The 23,068-nt window shown below is 34.5% G+C and overlaps 1 protein-coding gene across 2 annotated transcripts in view; it reads left to right on the forward strand.

The window, feature by feature from the left end:
• Positions 1-23,068, forward strand: part of Vps36 (vacuolar protein sorting 36 homolog) — a 33,312-nt gene that overhangs the window by 779 nt on the left and 9,465 nt on the right. The window contains exons 2-10 of one of the 2 annotated variants that reach the window (XM_027928863.3): positions 7,603-7,671; positions 9,646-9,716; positions 12,141-12,255; positions 13,384-13,473; positions 14,157-14,243; positions 20,181-20,213; positions 20,329-20,406; positions 21,134-21,268; positions 22,816-22,881. In XM_027928863.3, coding sequence (XP_027784664.1) covers positions 7,603-7,671; positions 9,646-9,716; positions 12,141-12,255; positions 13,384-13,473; positions 14,157-14,243; positions 20,181-20,213; positions 20,329-20,406; positions 21,134-21,268; positions 22,816-22,881 — 744 coding nt within the window. The remainder of the gene's footprint in view (positions 1-7,602; positions 7,672-9,645; positions 9,717-12,140; positions 12,256-13,383; positions 13,474-14,156; positions 14,244-20,180; positions 20,214-20,328; positions 20,407-21,133; positions 21,269-22,815; positions 22,882-23,068) is intronic. The other variant, XM_071611525.1, reaches the window with a different exon arrangement.

The raw sequence follows: 23,068 nt of genomic DNA on the forward strand, positions 1-23,068 counted from the left end.
CCCTGTGATATAAGCATAAATCTTAGGAGATGGGTTTGCAAATTGAGAAGAGAAATACAGTATGTAATTAAATATTTTGTGGGTACTTGGGGGAAAACTACAAAATATCCTCTCCTGGATGAAATGTGCAATTTGGAATTAGGAAAAAAAAAAGTAAACTCATTTACCCATAAGTATTTTTAGTTTCCGGAAGTTTTCACTTGCTACCTCTCTCCTTCCTTGCTATTTCTTAATTAAACTTCCTCCTACTTTGCTATACTTGGTATACTTGACCCACAGCTCTTCCTGGTCCGTGCACACTGCTATCTAGGGGCACAAGTGATGTGAAACCTAAGTCCTCTACTTCCTTTGGGCGATTTCCGTGGACTATGTTTCCTGTTATTAAATCAAGGGTTTTTCCTTAAGTGATTTGCTTGGACTTCATTTACTTCATTAGCACTTTCATTGACTTGATCTCAAATTGGATCTTGCATCATTTGATTGGAGTGACAAGCAAACTTTACTTTTTCTTCCTTACCGAGTTTACATCTTTGGAACCACTTTGAATGAGAAGCTCAATCAATCCTCTCCTTTATTGGGTTTGATTCTGCGCTGGCTTTAAGAACTGTATGCTGACACTGACATATGGTCTTCAGAGACTTTTCCAGTGCCCCTCCCTGAATGAGTACCTGGAAGTCAACACCTTGTTGTCTGTGGGACACCAGTAACAAATTAGGGACGCCTTTGCTGGCAGACAGTGTAGCTATTATATATGTATATATATATTTAATATTCTTTTTAGTTAGATAGACCCAATGCCTTTATTTAATTTATTTATTTTTATGTGGTGCTGAAGATTGAGCCCAGTTCCTCACATGTCCTAGGCACTCTACCACTGAGCCACAACCCCAGCCCCAGCTATGATATCTTTACAATAATATAAAATCACCGCCATTAGCACCTGTTTGTGGAAAAAAAATTGTTGAATCAGCAAAATCTAATTTTTCCTTTAAAATCTTGGATGCTTTTTCTTTCTTTCTTTCTTTTTTAAAGCAAATACATAGGTATCAGGCTTAAGAAAAAAGTCCTGGGCAAGGTCCATCTGGAGACCCATTCATTTAGTCAAAAACTCATTACTCTTCTAAAACCTGGGGCTGCCCAGAAGTGAATCAGTATCTTGAAATTAAAGTGGGACCCTACTTATCACTGTGTCCTGGGGGACCTAATCTATCACTTGCTGAGCTATTTGCAGCTGCTTGGTCCCTAGTGTGATTGAAGGCCAGATTGATTCCTGGGAGGAAGTGTTCTGATTTGGCTTTCTCCCATCTTCTGGAAGATTTTCGATCTCAAGTGATGCTAAAGACTCTAGGAGGCTGTACATGAGCCTTGAGATCTGATCCAGTTAGTCTCCCATTCAGAATCCTTCACAGGCTCCCTTGGTCCCCAACTACAGTCCAGACTGCTCAGCCCTCATAGCTGTGTATACCAGCAGGTTCCCTAGGCAAGTGGGCACATGGTGTTTTTCTAGACCACTTGGATCCTCCTGAAGGGTGGAAAGTGGATTTTAGTCTTCCTTTTACCTACTGGCTCTTTGTGGGTATGAAATCCATTTTAAAAAATCAGAATGAATTACCTACTCTGTGCTAGGACCTTATTAATGATCTCATTTACTCCCCTCAAAATAAGTATTTTGCTGAATGAGAAGATTTTCACTTAGAGATATAATGACTTGCCTAAGATGATCAGTTAGAAGGAGAGGATTTGAATCTCTATTGATGGACTCCCAGCCCCGTGCTTCCTTCACTGTGCTGCAGCACTTCAAAGTATAGCAGTCCCTAGTGCCACTTTATGTAATATTCATATAGCTGATCCTTCCAAAGACGAAGAAACTGAGACCCATACTTGTTAGTTGAGAAAACTGTGAACTGTCCAGGGTTACATATCTAGTAATTGGTGGAACTAGAATTCCAAACCAGATCCAATAGACTATGATCTTTCTATTGCCCAAGTGCCTCTTGTGAATAAATGTGTGCTTGCTTGTTTATACAAGCACAGTTTGCATGGGTGCATTATGACTGGATAATGTGTTGTTTTCATAAGCAGGTAGACAGGTCATTTGTTTAATTTCACAGATGCTTCTATAGCCTCAACTAATTTAAAAAACAATGTAAGATTACATTGTATAAAGTGGTAAATTGGCTCTGCATACCAGAAAATTTACAAAATGTTTATTCTCTCTCAGCTATTTCATTTTATGAATTTACTCTTGGGAAATAATCAGGTATGTATAAAAATATTACACAGAAGGACACTCATCTCAGCATTATATATAATATTATTTAATGTATGTTGGGAATTGGAAGCAATCTGAATGTTTATTACAGAGATTAGTTAAATTATGGCTTATTATTATTATTATTAGCAAGAGAAATTGCTAACCATAGAGTGATAAGTGAAAAAAGTTGTAAAACTATAAATACCATGGTCTCATTCATTAAAGAGTATATACATGCATAAATATACACCCTCTGGCTAATGTAATTACAAGTGATTTCATTTCTTTCATAGATTTAAAAAAATTTTTTCCAGATTTTTCAACAATGAAAATGCATTACCTTTATAGTAGAAAAATATAAAAAGAAAAAAAAAAAAAAAAGGAAAAGCTTATTCAGCAAGTACCTAAGTTTAACTTTTAAGTAGCTAATATAATTCTAGCTCTGAGTACTAGAAGCAAACCAGCCTAAACTTGTCTATCAGGTTAGATCATAATCCATTGGAACCCCTGAAGGGAACTATTACACAATTTCTTCACTTAGAGAAGCAACATCTTACATTTGCTCATTGTTAATTGACATAGCAATGGAACATACTTTGGCTTGAATTTTAAATTCCTACCCTTATGCTCAGATTTCAGTAAGATGAAATGCAGTTTTTTTTTTTTTTTTTTTTTTTTTTTTAAGAGAGAGTGAGAGAGAGAGAAAGAATTTTTTAATATTTATTTTTTAGTTTTTGGTGGACACAACATCTTTGTTTGTATGTGGTGCTGAGGATCAAACCCGGGCCGCACGCATGCCAAGCAAGCGTGCTACCGCTTGAGCCACATCCCCAGCCCATGAAATGCAGTTTTTTAATCAGAGCTTTTATGTTCTAATGCAGCACCATGTACTCTCAAGTTAATGAAATATTTGCTTTTGGAAAAGAGAAATTTTACTCATTGGTAAAAAAGAGATTTTTTAAATATCTTAAATTTGATTATTTGGTTTAGCATACATAAGATTAAACAAAACATTTGAAGCCAGACTGAATTATGTACTGGAAACACCTATGCTTTACTTTTGATTCATAGGAGAACATGGAAACTTATAAGGCTTTTTCTCTGTGTTGGAGTGTTGTGGAATATCTTTCAGAGTGTATATAACTAAACTAGATGGTTCAGTAAACCTCTTATTGTTAAAGTTTATCAACCATATCATTATTTAATACTTAGCTAGTATTACAGAACTTATGCTTTAAAAAGTGTTTAAAAATGTATGTCATAAAATGTGTTGGAGCCAGGGTGTGGTGGCATACACCTGTAATCTCAGCAGCTTGGGAGGCTGAGACAGGAGGATTGAGATTTCAAAGCCAGCCTCAGCAATTTAGCAAGGGCCTAAGAAACTCAGTGAGACCCTGTCTCTAAATAAAATACAAAAAGGGATGCGACTCAGTGGTTAAGCATTCCTGCACTCAATTCCCAGTACCAAAAAAAAAAAGTGTTGTTTTTTTTTTTTTGATACCTATTTCTGTGTGTGCTTGACTTAACAAAAACCAATTTATATATATTTCAGAGTTAAATGAAGTTATATATGTCAGTGATAAATTTTCTAAATTTGATTTGACAAAATTGTTAATTACAACTAAAACCAAAAGAAGAAAGTTGGCATGATCTGTAAATCTACCCATAAAAATTACTTTTGGCACATTTTGTGTTTGTGTGATTATATATGTTTGTATATAATCAAGTTATATATACTATTTTGAAACTTAATTTTTTCCTCTCTTAATAATACCATGGATATCTTGTAATATATTTTTGACTACATGCATAATTTATGATTATTTCTATTTAAGAATGATATATAGCTATGGGTGGTGGCCAGCTATCAGGAGGCTGAGGTAGGAGAAAAAACAAGTTTGAGTCCAGCCTGGGCAACTTTGTGAGACTTTGTCTTAAAATAAAAACATAAAAAGGACTGAGGATGTAGCTCAGTGGTATAGCCCTTAGGTTTAATCCCCAGTACTGGAAAGAAAAAATAAAATACATACATATATATATACATATATATGTATATATAAAATACATACTTATATATATACATATATATGTATATATAAAATACATACTATATATATATATATATAGTACTAATTGGTTATTTATTTGACAAACATATTATTGTTGTTGTTATTATTATTTATGGTATTGGGGATCAAACCCAGGGCCTCAAGCATGCTAGCTAAGAATTTATACCGTTGAGTCACACCTCTAGCTCTTAATCATTTTTTTTAAACTAAGAAGAATTTTATTATTTATAATAAATTGGACCCTCACCAAAACGCTTTCCTTAGAGTTTATAATATAAGGTAGACAAGTAACTGGGACTGGCCTTATAACTTCTGATACAACTAAATATTTTTTCGTAGGATCTAAGCAAGGTCTAATCATAGCAAATTCTACTTTCTAGTAGAGTTAATAGAAGTTTCCAGTATATTTCTTGATTTTAACAGAAATGAAAGTATCTATCAATCTCTCAGATTCCAGCTCTAAAATCGACTTATTAATCTTACTTTCAGGAATAATAACAAATTATGAGTGTTAAAATTTGAAACTAAAGAAGTAGCTGGAGTATTTTTGTGATTATATTATAGTTTTAAAGGACACTTTAAAACATTATTTTGAGTTGTTGATACAGCCGTAATACCCAGAAAGCAGTCTCAGCTCAGACTGCTGTAACAATGCCACAGACTGGGGTGACTTAAACAACTGACATTTATTTTTCACAGTTCTGTGGGCTCGGAAGTCCATGTTCAAGGTGCTGGGGGATGTGGGTCTTCCAGGGTCCTTTTCCTGGCTTGCAGACACCACCATCCTGCTGTGTGCACTCAGTGGCCTTTCCTGGGTCCATGCATGTAGAGAGAGGACTTGTGTCTTTTCATTTCTCACAAGGACTCTGATCCATCATAGGACCCCATCTCATGACCTTCTCTACATACACATAAGCACTTCCTAAAGGGCCCCTCCAAACACCATCACAATGAGGGGTAGGCCAGACATTCAGATTTAGTCCAGAACAGTTAGAAGTCTCCTTCCCATTCTGTCTCCCTCAGAGACCACCACTATATAATTCTAGAAAGCATGCATATTTGTCATACATAAGTATTTGTGCGAAGAGTGTTGTTTTTTCCTTTTTAAAATATAAAATTATATTATGTTATATGCAGTGTGCTGCAAATTGCTTTTCCCCTATCAATTCTATACTATGTATACTGCTATGTACCTCACTGATTCTAAGCTTACTTTTTTGTTCACATTTTAACAATTTTGAAATTAGGATGCACGTCACATTCAGTGACATCTTAGATTTTATCAAGTATTACAAGTATGTAAAGAGTTTCCATATTCTTTTTAGTGAAATGCCTATAATCTATTGTATATGTGTGCATTTCCCTGTTGATGGATGTTAGAATTGTCTCTCATCTTTTGCTCTTATAAACAGCAGTGAATAGCCAAGTACTGTATCATCTTGCTCATATATGAATTCATCTGTGGGGTAAATTCCTACAAGTGCCAAGTATCCTTGGGTCAAGGGATATTTGTATTTCCAATTTGTTGTTGTTGTTGCAGCATGGGAGATTGGACCCTGGGTCTTGCCCATATTAGGAAAGTGCTGTACCACTGAGCCACATCCCCAGCTCTTATATTTGTAATTTTGTTAGAAAATAACAAACTGCCTTCTGCAGAGACTGTCCCATCAGGAAATATATTTTCCCAAATACCACCAGTAAAGTGTTACCAAACTTTTGGATCTGTGTCAGTCAAATTAATGAAAAGGGGTATCTTTTTTTAAAAAAAAAAAAAAAATTAGTTACACATGGACACAGTATCTTTGTTTATTTTTATGTGGTGCAGAGGATGGAACCTAGTGCCTCACATGTGGGAGGCAAGTCACTGAGCCACAACCCCAGCCCGAAAAGGAGTATCTTAATGATCTTTTAATTTTCATTTATCTGAGTATCAGTGAGATTATACATCTGTTAATATGTTTAAGAGTCATTTGAACTTCCTATTTTTGTAAACTTTTCTGTTAATAGTCTTTGTTCATTTTTATAGTGGTTATAGGTTATTTTCTCATTGATTTATGAGTGTTCTATATATTAAGGAAATTAGCTCTTTGATGTGAGTTGCAATTCTTTTCCCCATTCTTCTGTTTGTCTTGTTTTTGCTGTTGATAGTTTTTCCATGAAGAATTTTTGTGTGTGCATGTGTACAGGTGAAGTTCTAAGTCTTTTCCTCTAGTGCTAATGGGTTTAATGCTTTTCTCAAGAAGGCTTTCCCCACCCTGAGATTATTTTTATAATCCTTTCATTTTTTTCCTACTGTTTTTATGATTTGCCTCTCTTTCTTTCCTTTCTCTTAAATATTTGACCTATATAGAACTTATTCTGGTGCAGTATATAATCCAACTTTGGTTTTTTCTTACCTGGAAACCCAGTTAGTTCAGTGCCACTGATTAACTCTCCATCCATACCTATTCTTGTATGTGTTTGTGTCTATTTCCAAATTTTCTATTTTAGAAATTAATCAAACAGTTATAAAAGTTATACATGAATTCAGTCTCATTGTAAAAATATGCAGTCTTTTTTTTTTTTTTTTTTTTTTTTTGGAGAGTGGGGAGTGGGATCTCACTAAGTTGCTTAGGGCCTGGATAAGTTGCTGAGGCTGGCCTCAAACTTATTCCTCCTGCCTAAACCTTCTGTGTCACAATTATAGGTGTGTGCCACCATACCCAGCAAATTCAGTCAGTCTTTAAAAGGTCCTTTGCTTCTCTTCCTCTTATTCCCCTCACCCTTTTCTTGAAAAAATCCATTATTAACATTTTACTGTGTATTCCTTTTAGAACTTTTTCTGTTACTTATGTATAGATGTGTGTGTGTGTGTGTGTGTGTGTGTGTGTATTACAAACATGTCTTTTGAGGATTACATTATATGTTATATGCTGCAAATTGCTTTTTCCTCACCAATTCTCTTAAATTCCATGATAGCCATAATGATTCTACATTGTCATTCATTTAACCTCTGCATGGATTCCATAGTATCAATGTGGTTGAATGGATGTGGCACACTTTTTTTACCACTCGTCTATTATTATACATCTCAATTATTTCCAGTTTTCCCCTAATTATATCATGGCTGTGTTTATAGTTTTTATTTATGAAATGTGTATAGTGTTGCTTCTTTTTAATTTGTGATAAAACTAATTTGAAAATGTTCATGATTTAACTCATATTTTATGATTATAGAGAAAAAATCTGGACATTGAGTGACATTATTAATCTTTTGTGATGATGGTCTTATCTTTCTAGATAAAATTTGATGCTGGGACCCTCCTCCTTAGTACACACCGACTGATTTGGAGAGATCAGAAAAATCATGTAAGATACAACCTTTAGCATCTCTTCTAGGTTTTAAATCACTCAAGTTTTTCGCTTCTTTTTTGTCTTTCCCCCTTGTCACACACTTTCCTTTTTAGAACATCAGAAGAGTGTGTCCACATGTTCTCTTTGAATGGTGTACAGAGAGTGGAGTTGAGGGTGTTTTCTCTCATTCAATTTGGGAAAACCCTGTGTAGTTACTGAAAGGAGAACCATGGCGATTCCTGTTTCTAAGCAACAGTCAGGCCGTGTGTTCAGTATTTAGCAGGGGAGTTCTTCTCTCAGTTGTGAAGGATCCTTAAGAAAGACTTCAACTGTCCCCCAAACAACCTGTTCTCCCAGGTTGTTGCTGAGAGTCAGGAGGTGAGACTGTCATGTGCTTCACCTGGACACTGAGGACTGCCTCCTTGTCATTCTGAAAGAGAGGAACTCCTCCCAACCTCATTTTTATAATCTCTAAGAAGGGAGAGTAAGTTATATAGAGCTGATATCTTCATTGCAAAGATCTTTAACTTGAAAGTAAATATCTGACATAATAATTTCAGCATTGTCAGTGAAATAAGCTATCTCATCTGTTTTCATTTTCCTGACCAGTTACTCACAATGAATTAACTAACTATTTAATTAATTCATTTATTTATTTTGCTGGGGATGAACTCAGGGCCTCACAAATGCTCAGCACATCCTCAACCCCTGAGCTATACCCCAGCACCCATGAAATTGTAATACTACAGATAAACTATATACTGTACTCTTTGAGAGCTTGTTTGGAGGTTCTTACAGGGGAGTGCAGCTACCCCTATACCTTGATGGAAGAATGGCCCTCCTCTACTGGGGAAGCTCCTCTATCATGAAGCTTCGGGAGGGATGCATGTGGAGCGATGAGGGAGGAAGGAGACACCCGCCTAGCCATTCAGATCAGCTGAATCAACCCTGGTGATCAGTGGGGAGGCAGATGTTGCAGCCAGATCACCCTCACATTCTATACTGTACTCTTTGAAAGGCCACTAACCATTACAATATCTGACTTTTTTTGCCTTCAAGAACCAGTTTTTGCCCACATTGATAATGTATTCTATAAATGGCTAAAGTTGTCTAATTCTTTTAAAATAATTATATATTCAGGAAATCAATGTTTTTAGGGGAAGGTGGGAGTCATTTACCCATGTTTGATAAATTAATGAATCAGTATAATTTTTTTGATCATGATGTAAAGAGGCCAATTTGGAGAAATCCTTAGACCGATTATATACCAGTCAGGTAAAATAATTTTTAATCAATCAATCAATCAATCAATCAGTTTATTGCAGCACTGGGAATCCAGCCCAGAATCTCATGCACACTAGGCCAGTGTTATACCACTAAGCCACATCCCCCAGCTCACTTTATTTATTTTTCAAACAAGGTCTTACTGTTGCCCAGGCTGGCCTCAAACTCTTGGACTCAAGCAATCCTCCTGGCTCAGCCTCCCTATAGCTGGGTCTATAGGTGTGTGTGACTAAACCTGGCATTGAATAATAATTTTAAAATTATATGTACTAATAAAAGGAGGTTACATCAATATTTTGTTTTAGTGTGTGTGTGTGTGTGTGTGTGTGTATGAGTAAAGAATGGGAAGTTATAAAGAAGAAAAATCATCCATATAATGCACTCCTTGAAATTGTTTTGTCTATTTTTTCTTTTCTATATAAGAAAAATTAAATATAAAAAGTTTTCTTATAAGTTACTTTAAGAAACTATCCCCACTGTGAAAACAAAGGTATAGTTATGGCTGCTTTTGTACCTCTTAGGTTTGCCTAAACAGTAATATGCCACCACAGTATCATTTTCATTTAATCCTTTCTTAAGTTTATTTAAGAAATAAAGCAACATTTTTAAAATTATTAAATCCCTTAGAAATATAGGGCACTGATGTTATAAAACAAGGGTTGCTGACTAGTATTATGGATCTTGTTTCTGCTGATTTCCTCCTAGGAGTGCTGCATGGCCATTCCTCTGTCCCACATTGTATTCATTGAGGAACAGGCAGCTGGAATTGGGAAGAGGTGAGGTCTACATGTTATAGCCTTTATTCATAAAAAATTCTTCCTCTCCTACTGTTAGTCAGGAAGCCCCCAAAGAAGGTTATTTTCCCCCCTTAGACCAATTCTTTAAGTAAAAATTAAGTACTAAGGTTTGCTATGATATTCTTGGTTCATAATAAATAAACGTGGCCCTGCTAGCATTGTGTGCATTTCCACAGACACTTGGCTTTCACGTCTGTGCCTGTCATTCAGTACTTGAAATCAGAAATGACCTATGAGAAAAATTATTGACTTTGGTACTATTTCTAGCTGATCATTAAATTTATTTTTCAGGTTCAAGTTGTTCAGGTATCAGAATTAAATAGAGCATCATAATAGCTATTTTGCAAAACAGAACATTTGAGCAGTAGGAGGAGGTGCATTTAACAATTAGGGCAATAGCATAATAATGGAACCTTCCCAGGCAGACTAGGAGATGTGGCCACTCTGGTGTGAAATATAGGTTCAGATGTTCTTATTTATTCAAGCATTCTCAAAATTTTGACTTTACATCTTAAGTGCATATGATTCAGGATACTTATGAACAAATATTCTTGGCATGGGATAGTGTTTTCTATCTTGGTCCCTCTTTAGGCTTAGCATAATTAGACTTTTCGATAGATGTTAAAACAATGTTGAACTTCACTGGAAATGTAGTGTATGCCTTAAACAATAATGATATGGCTACTAAAGAAGATTATTTGACATTAAAGAAACAAACCAACATTTTGAAAAAAGTAAGCCATAGATTTTTAGAGTAGATTGTTTCTGTAATTTGTATTTCCTCCTTTGCATGTTTTTCAATCTTATTACATTATAGAAAGTAAAATCGTAGGGATATTCCAGATCATTTGATCTTTCCTCTGCTGTGTTCCAGGGTAATCTAAACTATGTAATAAAAATATTTAGAATACTTACTTTCAAAATAGTGTCTTATTTTAAAAAATATCTCCATTGAGGAGGAAGGAATTCAGTTACATGCTATGTTAACTTTTCTCAGATATCCCCCTGTAGTTCCCAGTCCCTCTTCTCAAATAATTAGAATATTACATTGATATAAACACATATACATTTCAGTTTTTTTTAAAATCAGGGCCTTAGTTAGGCAAGTGCTCTACCATAGAGCTGTATACCAGCCCCTAACTTTAGCATCTGAAATTGGGATTCTTTTTTCATTTCATAGGTTTTAAATTTGATGAAATGTGATAATAGAATGACTCAATAAAAAGATATGAAAAATTGACTTGGGTATTTTATGCACATTTTGGAATTTTTAAACTTTATTTTGTATCATAATCTTACAGCTTTTGTTGGGTTTCCTTTGACAGAATCTGATAACAGGGCCAAGGGTTTTGAATAAGAGTGTGAAATGCTCTTGCTCAGTTACTTTATCATGATTGTCATAGTTTTGTTGCTTTAGTTGATGGCTTATTCCATGTGGTCCAGTGATTCTGCTCACATAGTTTATTTGCTGGCCTCGCCTATCTTTAAAGACATTCACCACAAAGGAAGAGGAAAAGAATCTCATGAGGCTGGCCCCAGTTCACTTACAAAGCTTGTGTTAGTCTGAGGAGGCCCAACTCATGTTATTTAAATTTTACGGTGATATTTAGGCAACCATATGGGCCACACAAAGAAATGTTAAATGGAGTAATAGGCACATCTAGAACATGATCCTAAAGGGCTCTTAGCTAGGTTTCCAGGACATTTTGACTATATGTTTTTTTAAGTTTTGTTCATCTTTATGGGTTGTATATTGAGAAGGTTTAAAATTGGGAGGAAAACAGACTTATAAAGCTGAACAAATATGGTGGTATTTTTAAAAGCATAGAAAGTAATGTTGTAATAAAGATAATAGTAGTTTCTGTTTTACTGTTGGATCTGTCTAGATCATGCTGCTCATCAAGTGGCATTTTCCAACAGATGACACTGTAAAATGTTAGTTTTGGATGGAGTTTTAATAAAATATCAGCTGGCCAGTTTTACAGATAAGTTTTCATATTTTGTTTTCAAATGAGTAAGGTAATATGCTTTGGCAGAAATTATAGGCACCCTATGATGACCATGTGCATGGAAAACCTTAGTCAAAACTACTCAAAAATTTGAAAATTTATTTTGAACTTATTTTTTCAAAACTATACTTTTCTTTAATCTGTACAGCTGTAACTTGAAACTTTTTGGTTTATAGTTTATAAGTTTTAAATAACTGCTTATAATTTTTTGGTATCAAGGAAAAGTTTCATTGATAATGAATTACTAGGAACTTTAAAAGGATATCTTTCGGGATATTCTTTGTTTCCACATGAATTTAAGAGTGATTTGGAAATATATTAAAAGTTATGAAAATGGAATTAGTCTTTTTATTTTTAAAGGTAGTTAAATATGTTACATTTGCTCTTTCTTCAGTGCCAAAATAGTGGTTCATCTGCACCCAGCTCCTCCTACCAAAGAACCTGGCCCATTCCAGAGTAGTAAAAACTCCTATATCAAACTCTCCTTCAAAGAGCATGGCCAGATTGAGGTAAGCTTCCATATCAATAAAATTGGACTAGAAAAGTGTGTGTGGGTGGGTGTGTGTGGGTGTGTGGGGTTTAATATAATGGAAGGCACTATAACAGGTTTCTCCCATATTTTTACAGTAAAATCTTTTTACATCTTAAGCCTTATCGACAGTAGAGAATATGAGTTTAGGTTTTAATGGGAACAGAAAGCATGAAGGTGTGGTCACAGGAGGGAGCTGAGGCTGTAAATATGCTAAGTCATGCTACTTGGCTACTAGTAAAGTTTTCAGTGGTGTAGTTTGATTAAAGAGTATGGGGGCTGGGGGTGTAGCTCAGTGGTGGAGTGATTAACTAGTGTGTGCAAGACCATGGGCTTGATCTCCTATACCAGAAAGAGTGAGGGCAGAAGAGAGAGAAAGGAGAGGGGAGGGAAAACAGTGTCTTGTGCAGGGAAATGTTAAACTGAGGTAATATCTGAAAGCTCACCAGCCTTAAAGCAGGCTCCACACAAATCTAATCACTTAAGTACTTATGCTACAGTATAGAGTCTATGTATTCTGATTAATAAATTACTGTACAGGTGTTTATTTGCAGGTATGTTTATCTCCTCATGAATATATATATTTTTTTTCTTTTCAGCAGCACTTTACCCAGTGTTCCACATACAGTAGTCACTAAGCAAATATAAGTGAATGACTGAAGTCCAGTCTCACCATAGTGAGCATGTCTCAATTTAGTGAGCATGTTTTGTCCCTAATTTTTGGCTTCACATTTTAATTAGACAAATTATTCTCTGTATCCTTCATGGAAAAAGGGTTGTGTATTTTTCCTGGCTCTGTGTTTCTTTCACTCTAGATTGAAAATAATCTATATATGCAGTATTGTTTAAAGTAAGTCTGATTTGTTTCATTGTCACTCATCTCTTTGTTGAAAGTAGTTCGCTTTATATAGAAGGTCAGTTCCTTTTTTTTTTTTTCCTTTGTGTTTTCTGAAGTTGAGCCAAGAAAAGAACTTCCTTTGATTTCCTTTGATGTCTCTGAGAATTCTAGGCTTGTTGTACAAGGCTGAACAACAGACTTTTTTACTAATTTGTCCAAGGATGCCACAACTTTACTCACTCACTTAAAGTATATGTCTGTACATAACAGTTTTACAGGCGTTTATCAGAGGAAATGACACAAAGAAGATGGGAGAACATGCCAGTGTCTCAGTCAATACAAACAAATAGAGGACCCCAGGTATCTTTTAAACTATATATTAATCCAGTATTTTCAACTCTGTTCTTGCATCTTCATTAAGATTGTCCAGCCCGGGCAACTTATCGAGATCCTGTCTCAAAACAAAAATTTTTAAAAAGGCTGGGAATGTAGCTCAATGGTAGAATGCTTACCTAGCATGTGCAAGGCCCTGGATCCAATCCTCAGGATTGAAAAAAAAAAAAATACTCTGTAACCATAGAACTTGCCAAAACAAAATAGTGTTATTTGGGTAAAAAAATTAATTTTTATAGCATTTAGTCTAAATCACAAACTATGAACAGGCTCTCAAATGTATGAAGTAGTTTGTATAACTGTCAAGTATCAAAAAAATTAGCTATAATTTTTTATACATTTGAGACCCTTTTAAACATTTGACTTAGCTTGCCGAAGAACAAACATGAATAGGAAATTTAATTTTTATTTAAATACAGAATAAAATGGTCATTTTTTGTATATTTGCTTTTTCTTTACTGATTCAAAGACATTATGTACAGTCAGAAACATAAAAATGTTTTGAAAGGAAGCTAGATGTAATTGTATGTTGTTTTTCTTTGGTTCTTTGTGGTCCTTTCCCGCCATTGAAAACACAATGTGGTTCACAAAAGATTTTGTTTCCTTCCCATTTAGTATGTTTTATGTTCTGTATTTTCTTTTTTTTCCAGCCAGGAAGAGTAAGAGCTGTAGGAATTGTAGGTATTGAAAGGAAACTGGAAGAAAAAAGAAAAGAAACTGACAAAAATATTTCTGAGGTAACTCTTAATAAGTTCCAGTCAGTCATCTTTTTCAGCTATTTGTGTTTATTCTTTTGGATACAGCTGTGACTAATTCCATTTTGTAATATGAATAATATTTAAATTGCATGCAACTCTGCAGTTTCCTCTTTCCTGTAATGGGTTTACCTCAGGTTGGCATTAAGTTAACCTAAACACATTTTAAAAGCTTTTTCTAAAAATAAAAAAGAAACCCAATTTTGTTTTCTGTTAGGGAACATCATAGAATGTTATATGCAAATTTTAAAGATATAATTGATTAGAGGATATTCCTAATGAGTTCAAGGTTCTCAGTATAATTATTTTGGAAGTTTGATTAACTTAGTTGAGAGAAAAATGCTGTTGTATGGCCACTGTTCCCGGCTAGCCACCACACAGTTTTATACTGATGACCAATTAAAGATGAGACACTAGACAATAAGAATGGCTCCAATCAGCCTATCACTTATACTCAGAGATAATACTGTCTATATATATTATGATGCTTTAAAACCTCATCATAAAAGAGGAAATTCAAGTAAAGGGGAAAGAACTCTGGTTAAGAAAGCCGGTTATGATTAGATTCTGTAATTAATATATCTAAACACATCATGATCTTGTTAGTCAGCTTTTTGTTATACTAACAAGATACCTGAAGCAATCAATTTACAAGAAGAAAGGTTTATTTGGCTTACAGTTTTGGAGATTTCAGTCCATGATTGGTTGCTCCATTGCATTACCCAAAGCAAATAATTTTTGAATACCTATTCTGGGATTGCTAATTGAAAATATATATTATTGTTGAGGAATTAGGACATTTGATCTATTAAATGCCCATGGTATAGTTTTGCTGAATACTTATTTATGATAAAGTTTTGGGTGTTCTTTAGCCATGCAAATTGTATTTTTATTTCCTGCAAATGAGCAGGTAAATCCAACACTCATGTTCAGTCTTTGGCAAGATGAGAGGCGATACTGTGTTCTTTCATCAGGAGGCATATCTTAATTTTTTGTTGTTGTTGTTGTTATATTAGTAGCTGTTAAGGTTCAATATTTCTTAGTTCATGGATGATTACAAATGGTGGTATTCTATTTATTTTTCATACCTATTAGTTAGAATATTTTTTATTTAGAGAGCTACTTCCCTTCAACTGCAATTTGGTTTTCCACTGACATAGTTCATAAAGGAAAGGCAAGATAATTGTTTTTTTTCCCTTTATTATCAACAGAATAAGTTAGTTCCTTATCATCCTTTGAAGCTGAGTAGGTTTGTTTTTTTTTTTAAATGTCACCATGAATTTTAATGTATTGATGGGGTTCACTCAATGGCAATTATTTATTCTATTTGAAGCTCAGATCATTCTATCTTTGGCAAGTAGGAGCCTCTTCAGGTTGGCTCCTAAGTGCTTTTGACATGACCTGGTGGACTTTGGTAGTTTCCTTGATATATGATATAACAGAAGTTCCAGGGCCATCTTATACCTTTCCTGCTGTAGATCTCAAATCAACATTTAACTGAGGAATTGTTTATTTTATTTTATTTTTAATGATAAATAATACTTGAAAATCACAATCTGTGTCCACAGCTATTGAGTTGATATTTATTTTTCAGCCTTTTCAATAGACAGAGCTAAGATTTTGTTGTTTATGAAGGGCCTCATGACCAGTTCTTTCAATTCAAATTCAAGGCAACACTGCCAAATAATTACTAAAATAGCAAAAAAATAGTATTTTTATATGTGTTCTCCCCATTCTTTTTCCATTAAAAATAGGGGTGCTCCATCCATATCATCTAAGCATTCAGCCCCTGCACACATCCTTCTCCCTCATCCCCAGCTCCCATTTAGTCTCACTTTCAGGAGAATATTTAATACCGACAGTCCTTATGACAACTACCACTGGTCATTTTGGTTATCCCAGATCATTTTCTAGTAGATTTTACAGGAAGTGCTCGTGGGCACAGTATTCCTTGTATCTGGTATGCCTGTGTTCCTTACACTTGACAGCCACTTTTGCTCAATTTAAAATCCTTGACCACATTTTCTTTTCCTTTAGTGCCTTTAGTATGTTCCCTTCACCTTTTTTGTCTGGCATAAGTGTTACTGTCAAAGAGTGAGGATGGGGCTGGGGTTGTGGCTCAGTGGGTAGAACGCTTGCCTAGCATGTGCAAGGCATTAGGTTAGATTCTCAGCACCACATATAAATAAATGAATAAAATAAAGATCCATTAACACCTTAAAAATTTAAAAAACAAAGAATGAAGATAATTAACTTTTTTTCCTTTAAGAGTCATTTCTGTGTCTGGGGTTGTGGCTCAGTGGTAGAACGCTTACCTCACATGTGTGAGGCACTGGGTTTAATTCTGAGTACTGCATATAAATAAATGAATAAAATAAAGGTCCATCAACAACTAAAAAAATATTTAAAAAGGGAGTCATTTATTATTTTTCCTAAATAGACTACATTTCCTAAAAGATTTCTTTTTTTCCTTATTATTAAACCTAATAATAAAATGTGACTGCTATTCTGGATTATTCTTCTCAGGTATACAATGTGCTTTTTCAGTATGTAGTTTCAGAAACTTTTTTAATTTCAAGAAGTTTTTCTGTTTAATTTTAGAGATTGCCCGGATGTTTTTCCCTTCTGAAACTCGATTAGCTCTGTATTGCAACGTCATTGCCATTTTGAACTGTTTTTGATTATCTTTCAAATGCCTTTTATCTCTTTCTTTATTTTACTTTGATTTAGAAAATTTTCCTTTTTTAAACATGTCTCTTAAATTGTTATCTGTTGTTTTTATTCATTCTTGTGTGTTGTTTAGTGGTAGGCTTTATTTCAAAATGATTTTTCATGTTTAATCCTTTCCTGAACCTCTTCACCTAATTTCTGATTTATTGTCCTTTCATAGCTCATATCAGCTTTTATTAATTTATTATAGACCGACACAATACCTTTCTTTTATTTATTTTTATGTGCTTCCCTTTTCTCTTTCCTGCCTAGTGCCAACATCATGCAGATCTTGTCACTCTCTATTACCTGCATGTTCCTCTGGGGTTATGCCAATATTATGGCATTTAGCTTTGTAGTATATATTGCCTGTGGGCTCTTGGTTTTGTTTGCTTGTTTTGTGATACTGGGGATTGAACCCACAGGTACTCTACCACTGAGCTTTATCCCAGCCCTTTTTATTTTATTTTGAGACAGTCTTGCTAAGTTGCTGAGGCTGGCCTTGAAATTGCCATCTTTCTGCCTCAGCCTTCTATGTCAGTAGGATTATAGGCATGTGCCACTATGCCTGGTGGTCTCTGGTTTTAAGTAGTAGTTGCCTGTCTGCCTTTATGTTGGAATTTAGAGAGATTCACTAACTATGCTGCCCCAGCTTAAATCTCTTCAGGATCCTCTATTCCCATAAAATTCTGACATTTAACATTTAACATTAGAAGAGTTTTTATTATTCAGAGACGAAATAAGAGTAAGTGGCTAGATCTGGAGCAAGGGGGATGAGTGCCATGGTCTCCTGCCTCGTAGGCAAGGGCACAGGGCCTCAGAGCATCACTGTTCTCTGGTACGATGCTCTTCTGTCACACTCACTGTCATCTTCTGTGTTAATATGTAAGGAGATGGCATGGAACAGTGAACTACTTTGCATTATTAATATTCTTTTTTCTGCCATGCTCACTTGGTGTTATGTTCAAAATAAAGTTTTTCTTTTTTAAAAATATTTATTTTTTAGTTGTAGGTGGACACAAATGCCTTTATTTTATTTTTTTATGTGGTGCTGAGGACCAAACCCAGTGCCCCACACATGCTAGGCAAATGCTCTGCCACTGAGCTAAGTCCCAGTCCCTAAAGTTTTTCTTAATTTATGCATAAGTTATTCCAGTTCAGTCTAATTTTCATGGAGTCACAAGCTCAAAGGATTCTCCACAAGCATTGTGCCTTGTCATGCAGACCATGGGTTGGTTTAGCAGATGGTTCTTGCTTTCTGCTCTGCTGTGGGCACTGTGGTGGTGCTCCAGGCATGGGCCAAGGGCCAGACAAACAGCGACAGTGAGAGAGGCCTTGTGCAGAGAAAACAGGCTGCAGCAGGGACACCAGTTGACTTCTAATTTCCCTTGGGGTCAAGGAAGGCTTGTTAATAGCAGGAATATAGGGTTAAAGTCCTAAAAGACAAGGAGGTGCTAACAGTGAGCAGCAGGGAATAGAGGAATCCAGGTTGAGGGAATGGAATACTACTCAAAGGTGCAGAATCAAGGATATTGATATTGAAAATTCAAGAATATATTGAGTTACTGAAACTAATAACTAAGGTAATGACTAAAAGCCGATAAGAAGGAGCTATAAGTCAGCTTAAGAGGGTACCCATCGTTTTTAAATAGATACAGTTTTTCTCAAAATTGGAGCAGAAATTTGGTTATAGGTACAGTAGACGGAAAGAAAGATTGGTAAACCGACAAAGTAATAGAATTGGGTATGTGCATTCATCTTGCTTTACTGTGTATTATAATGGCTTTATCATCCCTTGTTTTTGATAGTTGGTAATTCCAAATTTCAGAATAATAACAGAAATAGAAGTAAAAAAGCTTTTATTTATGTTTTATATTAAAATATTTTTTAAAAAACTCTTATAAGAAACTAAAATATTTTTTATTGATCATTTATAAACAGTAGAGGCAAATGTATGTACTCCGTGTGTCTCACCATTTTAGTATGTTTTTTCTATGAAAATATAATACAATAAAGTGATTTCAATTCAGATTTTATGCTATTAGTTTCCTTTACACAAGTATAAGAAATTTATTAACATTTTATATACTTAAAAATCTAAGTGTGTAAAATGCCTGCTTTATTGTTGAAAACTCAGTTGGTGTGTGATTTGCCCCCATTTAAATGTTAGATTGACTTAGCTTCAGAGCTAGTGCCCAGAGCTTCCCACAGAAGGTTTCCTGCATTTGCTGGCTGTTGCTGATAAGAATTCAGTGTTTAAGCCTTTTGTTTATCTGAGGAAATTCCTGTTAGGTGTGTGCACATTACCCTTTGTTTTCAGTATTAACCTTGGTGCTGGCCATCAGAATCTTATACAACACTCTATTCTTTTAGCAAAATTCTTTTGCAGATGGAGGATACTTTTCTGCAGATGGGCATAAGCTGATCAGAGCCACTATTATATATATCCAGTCACTCTGGACCAATTTTTCAATTAATGACAAGTTGCTTGATTGCTTTTAAAAAGATAACAACTGTACACGTCAATTAGATAAATTCTGCACTGGCAGGATATTTTCAGTAACTTGAAATAATTTATTGGAAACATGTTTGATGAAGTTTGAAGAGTATTTTTGCTGTAGTAAATGAAACAACTGGTAGATTTTATTCAGATATATTTGGTGGCTTTGGAATACTTTTTGTGATATCCACCATATCCAAAGCTACAAGTATAAACATTTAGTAATGGCAGGCTGAGGCTGCTTCAGTTAAATCATACCTATTATTGCAGCCAAAATACCTGAGCCCAAAAGGGTATTCATGCAGCTGTTCAATGCCATTTTCAACCAGGAAAGCTTTACAAGGCCCTTGATTCTTGACCTCCTATCAAGAAAACCAGTGACAGATTATCTGATTTGTGTCAAGTAATAGTAAATAATATTTTAGACTATAATTTATGTTACCTTTTGTTTGTTTAATCAGTAATAATTATATTATTTTTGAAAATCTGAAAAGTTTTTGTTGCACTTTATTTTGAAAAATGTATGGTTTCTTAGGTAGAGTGGATGTTATAAGATAAGGTAGATGTATTACTTATATAATTATTTTATTAACAATTGATATTTCTAAGGAAATTTCGTAAATTTGTATTATAGGGAAGAAAATAGAGGATGCTTCATTCATTTTCATTCTTTAGATGGATTCCAGTAAAAATTACATTTCTCATTTCAGGCCTTTGAAGACCTCAGCAAGCTAATGATCAAGGTATATGTCATTTACACCTCCAAAATTCATACCAGCTATGCTGCAATTTTGAAAATATATTTTGTTAGAAGATACTTTGGGGACATTGTTTCTTTTTAGTCTTTTCTTTTGACAGGCTAAGGAAATGGTGGAGTTATCAAAATCAATTGCTAATAAAATTAAAGAGAAGCAGGGCGACATCACAGAAGATGAGGTAAAGATGCCCTTTAAGGTCTTAGAAACCACGTGGCACCAATAATACAGCCATGTCTTTGTGGCTTTCCAGTTTGCTTGCTTGCTGTCTCTCTTCCTCCCTTCCCTTTCCTTCCTTCCTTTCTCCTGAGGATTGAACCCAAGGTCATCTTACCACTGAGCTACAATCCTCAGATTCCCAGTTTACTTTTTAAAGTAACATTTCATTTCCTTTAGGACTTGAGGGTATGTGAAAGTGCTAAAGAAAAAGTGGACCATAAAAATTTTGTTAACTCTAGTAGGATTCAAGTTTGTTCCTATGCCTTTTCTTGAAGTATAGAAAACATAATGAAAGATGTAAGGAGTGTCTATTTCATACACCCCTAAATTTGATGTCTATTTCATTAAATTTGTCTACAATCTGGTCACACCTATTTTCCCCAAATTTTCACTTGTATCATTTGGTTGATATTAAATATATTGTCATTATATAAATTCTCTCTCACACCAAACTTATGATATAAACAGGATGAGAGATAAAACATAGAAGGAAGGAGAATAATTCAGATTTTTGCAAGGAACTACTAGAAATCCACTGCCTTATAGTTCATGGCATAGAAACATAGTGAAGAAATAGGTATATAGAGAAAATTGAGCTGAATTGAATTTCTCATGGAAGGATTTCAAATGTTGGGGTGGAGAAAAGAGTTCTACATCGTCTTCTCATGCATTTTCTCCTCTCATTACAGACCATCAGGTTTAAGTCCTACTTGCTGAGCATGGGAATAGCTAACCCAGTTACCAGAGAAACCTACGGCTCAGGAACACAGTACCACATGCAGCTGGCCAAACAGCTGGCTGGAATATTGCAGGTGCCTTTAGAGGTAAAACCAAACCTAAGTATACTTTAAAAACTATGTTAAATTATTTCCATGATATCACAAAGCTTAACAAGAGCCTAACTCCTTTCATGATGTGGTTACTATCAATCAACATACTATTTTTTTTTTCAGGAATATTAAATTAGTCTAGTGTACTTATTAATGAGTCTTTATAATACTCTAAATTGCTTTCAATTTGCATTTTATATATCTATAACTATAAATCTATTTAATATGCTTTTCTAATTTTAAAATGTATTATATTTTTCTATAGATGTTTCTGTTTATCTAGTCCATAATGTATATTATACTATTAATAATTCTGTAATGCAGATTCATCTAGTGTAACAATATTCAGGTGACCAAAACTTTATTAAAGCCTCTGCATCAAGAAGTATTTCAAACATATGCCAAAATCAGTAATATAATGAATCCCCTATGTGCCCATCACCCAGCTTCATCTATAAACCAACTTCCAAAGTTATTTTAAAGCAGATCCTAATATCACATCATTTTATCTGTAAATATTTCAGTAACTGTAATGATAGACATCTTTAAATGTAACTATAATCCCATTTCACACCTAATGATCCTTAATATCAAATATCTAGTTAGTGTTTACATTTTCTCTTATAGTTTGTTTTTTCAAATCAGAATACATTATAATTAATTGATTTGCCTCTCAAGTTTTGGTTCATTCTCTTTAAGTCCATGGGTTTTTTCATTGCCCTCTCTTTCTCCCTGCCTTCCACTCCTAAAATGTATTTGTTGAAAAATTGGAAGTTTAGTCCAGAATGTCTCATTGCTTGGCTGACTGTGTAGTTTTAATAAGGCTTCCATTTTACATATTCCCTATTAACTGTTATAATTAGAGCTTTTTTTTTCTGGAAAGAATATTTCATAGAGGGTGCTGTATACTTCAGGAGGCACAGGTTGACTTTTTGTCATGTCAGCAGCCACTGACAGTCATTATTTGGTCTGTCATTTCATTAGGGGCTGCAAAATGACAGTATTCTTATTTAATACTATGTTTCCTATTTATTACTTTATTTCACCTAATAATCATTGCCACTGCACTAGTGTATATTCATGAGTATTCTGTGCATCCTAATCTTATACTAAAAACAGTTTAGTAATAACTTATTTTAAAGTAATACTGGCACAAAGTTTTTTAAAAAATAGCTTCATATAGTGATCACATTACAGATTTTTTGCGAAAATATTTGACATGAAATCTTCAAGGATTATGAAGTGACATGATAAGGATAGGTGGAATGACTTTACACATGTAAATGTACTTACATGTGCCTCTCCTTTCAAGTAAGTAAATGCTAAAACAGTAATAACAACATTAAAGTCCAAATACTGAAGGTGAAATGCCTCTTGATACCTGAATAGGCTCTCCTGTGTATAAGTCTAGTTTTTTAAAACTTCTTAAGAATTTTTCCTGATTTGTAATTTCACTCCAATTCATGATTTCTGCTAAGAAATGCTAACTGGTGCTAATTGTAATACTTTTTTTTTTTTTTTTTTTAATCTCATCTTAATAGGAACGAGGCGGAATAATGTCACTCACAGAGGTGTACTGTTTAGTAAACCGGGCTCGAGGAATGGAAGTAAGTACAGAATATTTAGATACTCTCTTAGCCAAATATAGACTTTCTTGATATAATACAAATTCCCCTAGAGTGAATACAATTTGAGGAAGGGTTGTGAATATCTAAGCTATTTTGAGAAATAGTGTAGTGTGGTGAAAATAATACTATGCTGGGATCTAGGAGGTAGATTTTGTATCTGGGTTTG

The sequence above is a fragment of the Marmota flaviventris genome, chromosome 4 (genome assembly GCF_047511675.1).
Source record: "Marmota flaviventris isolate mMarFla1 chromosome 4, mMarFla1.hap1, whole genome shotgun sequence".
NCBI lineage: Eukaryota > Metazoa > Chordata > Mammalia > Rodentia > Sciuridae > Marmota > Marmota flaviventris.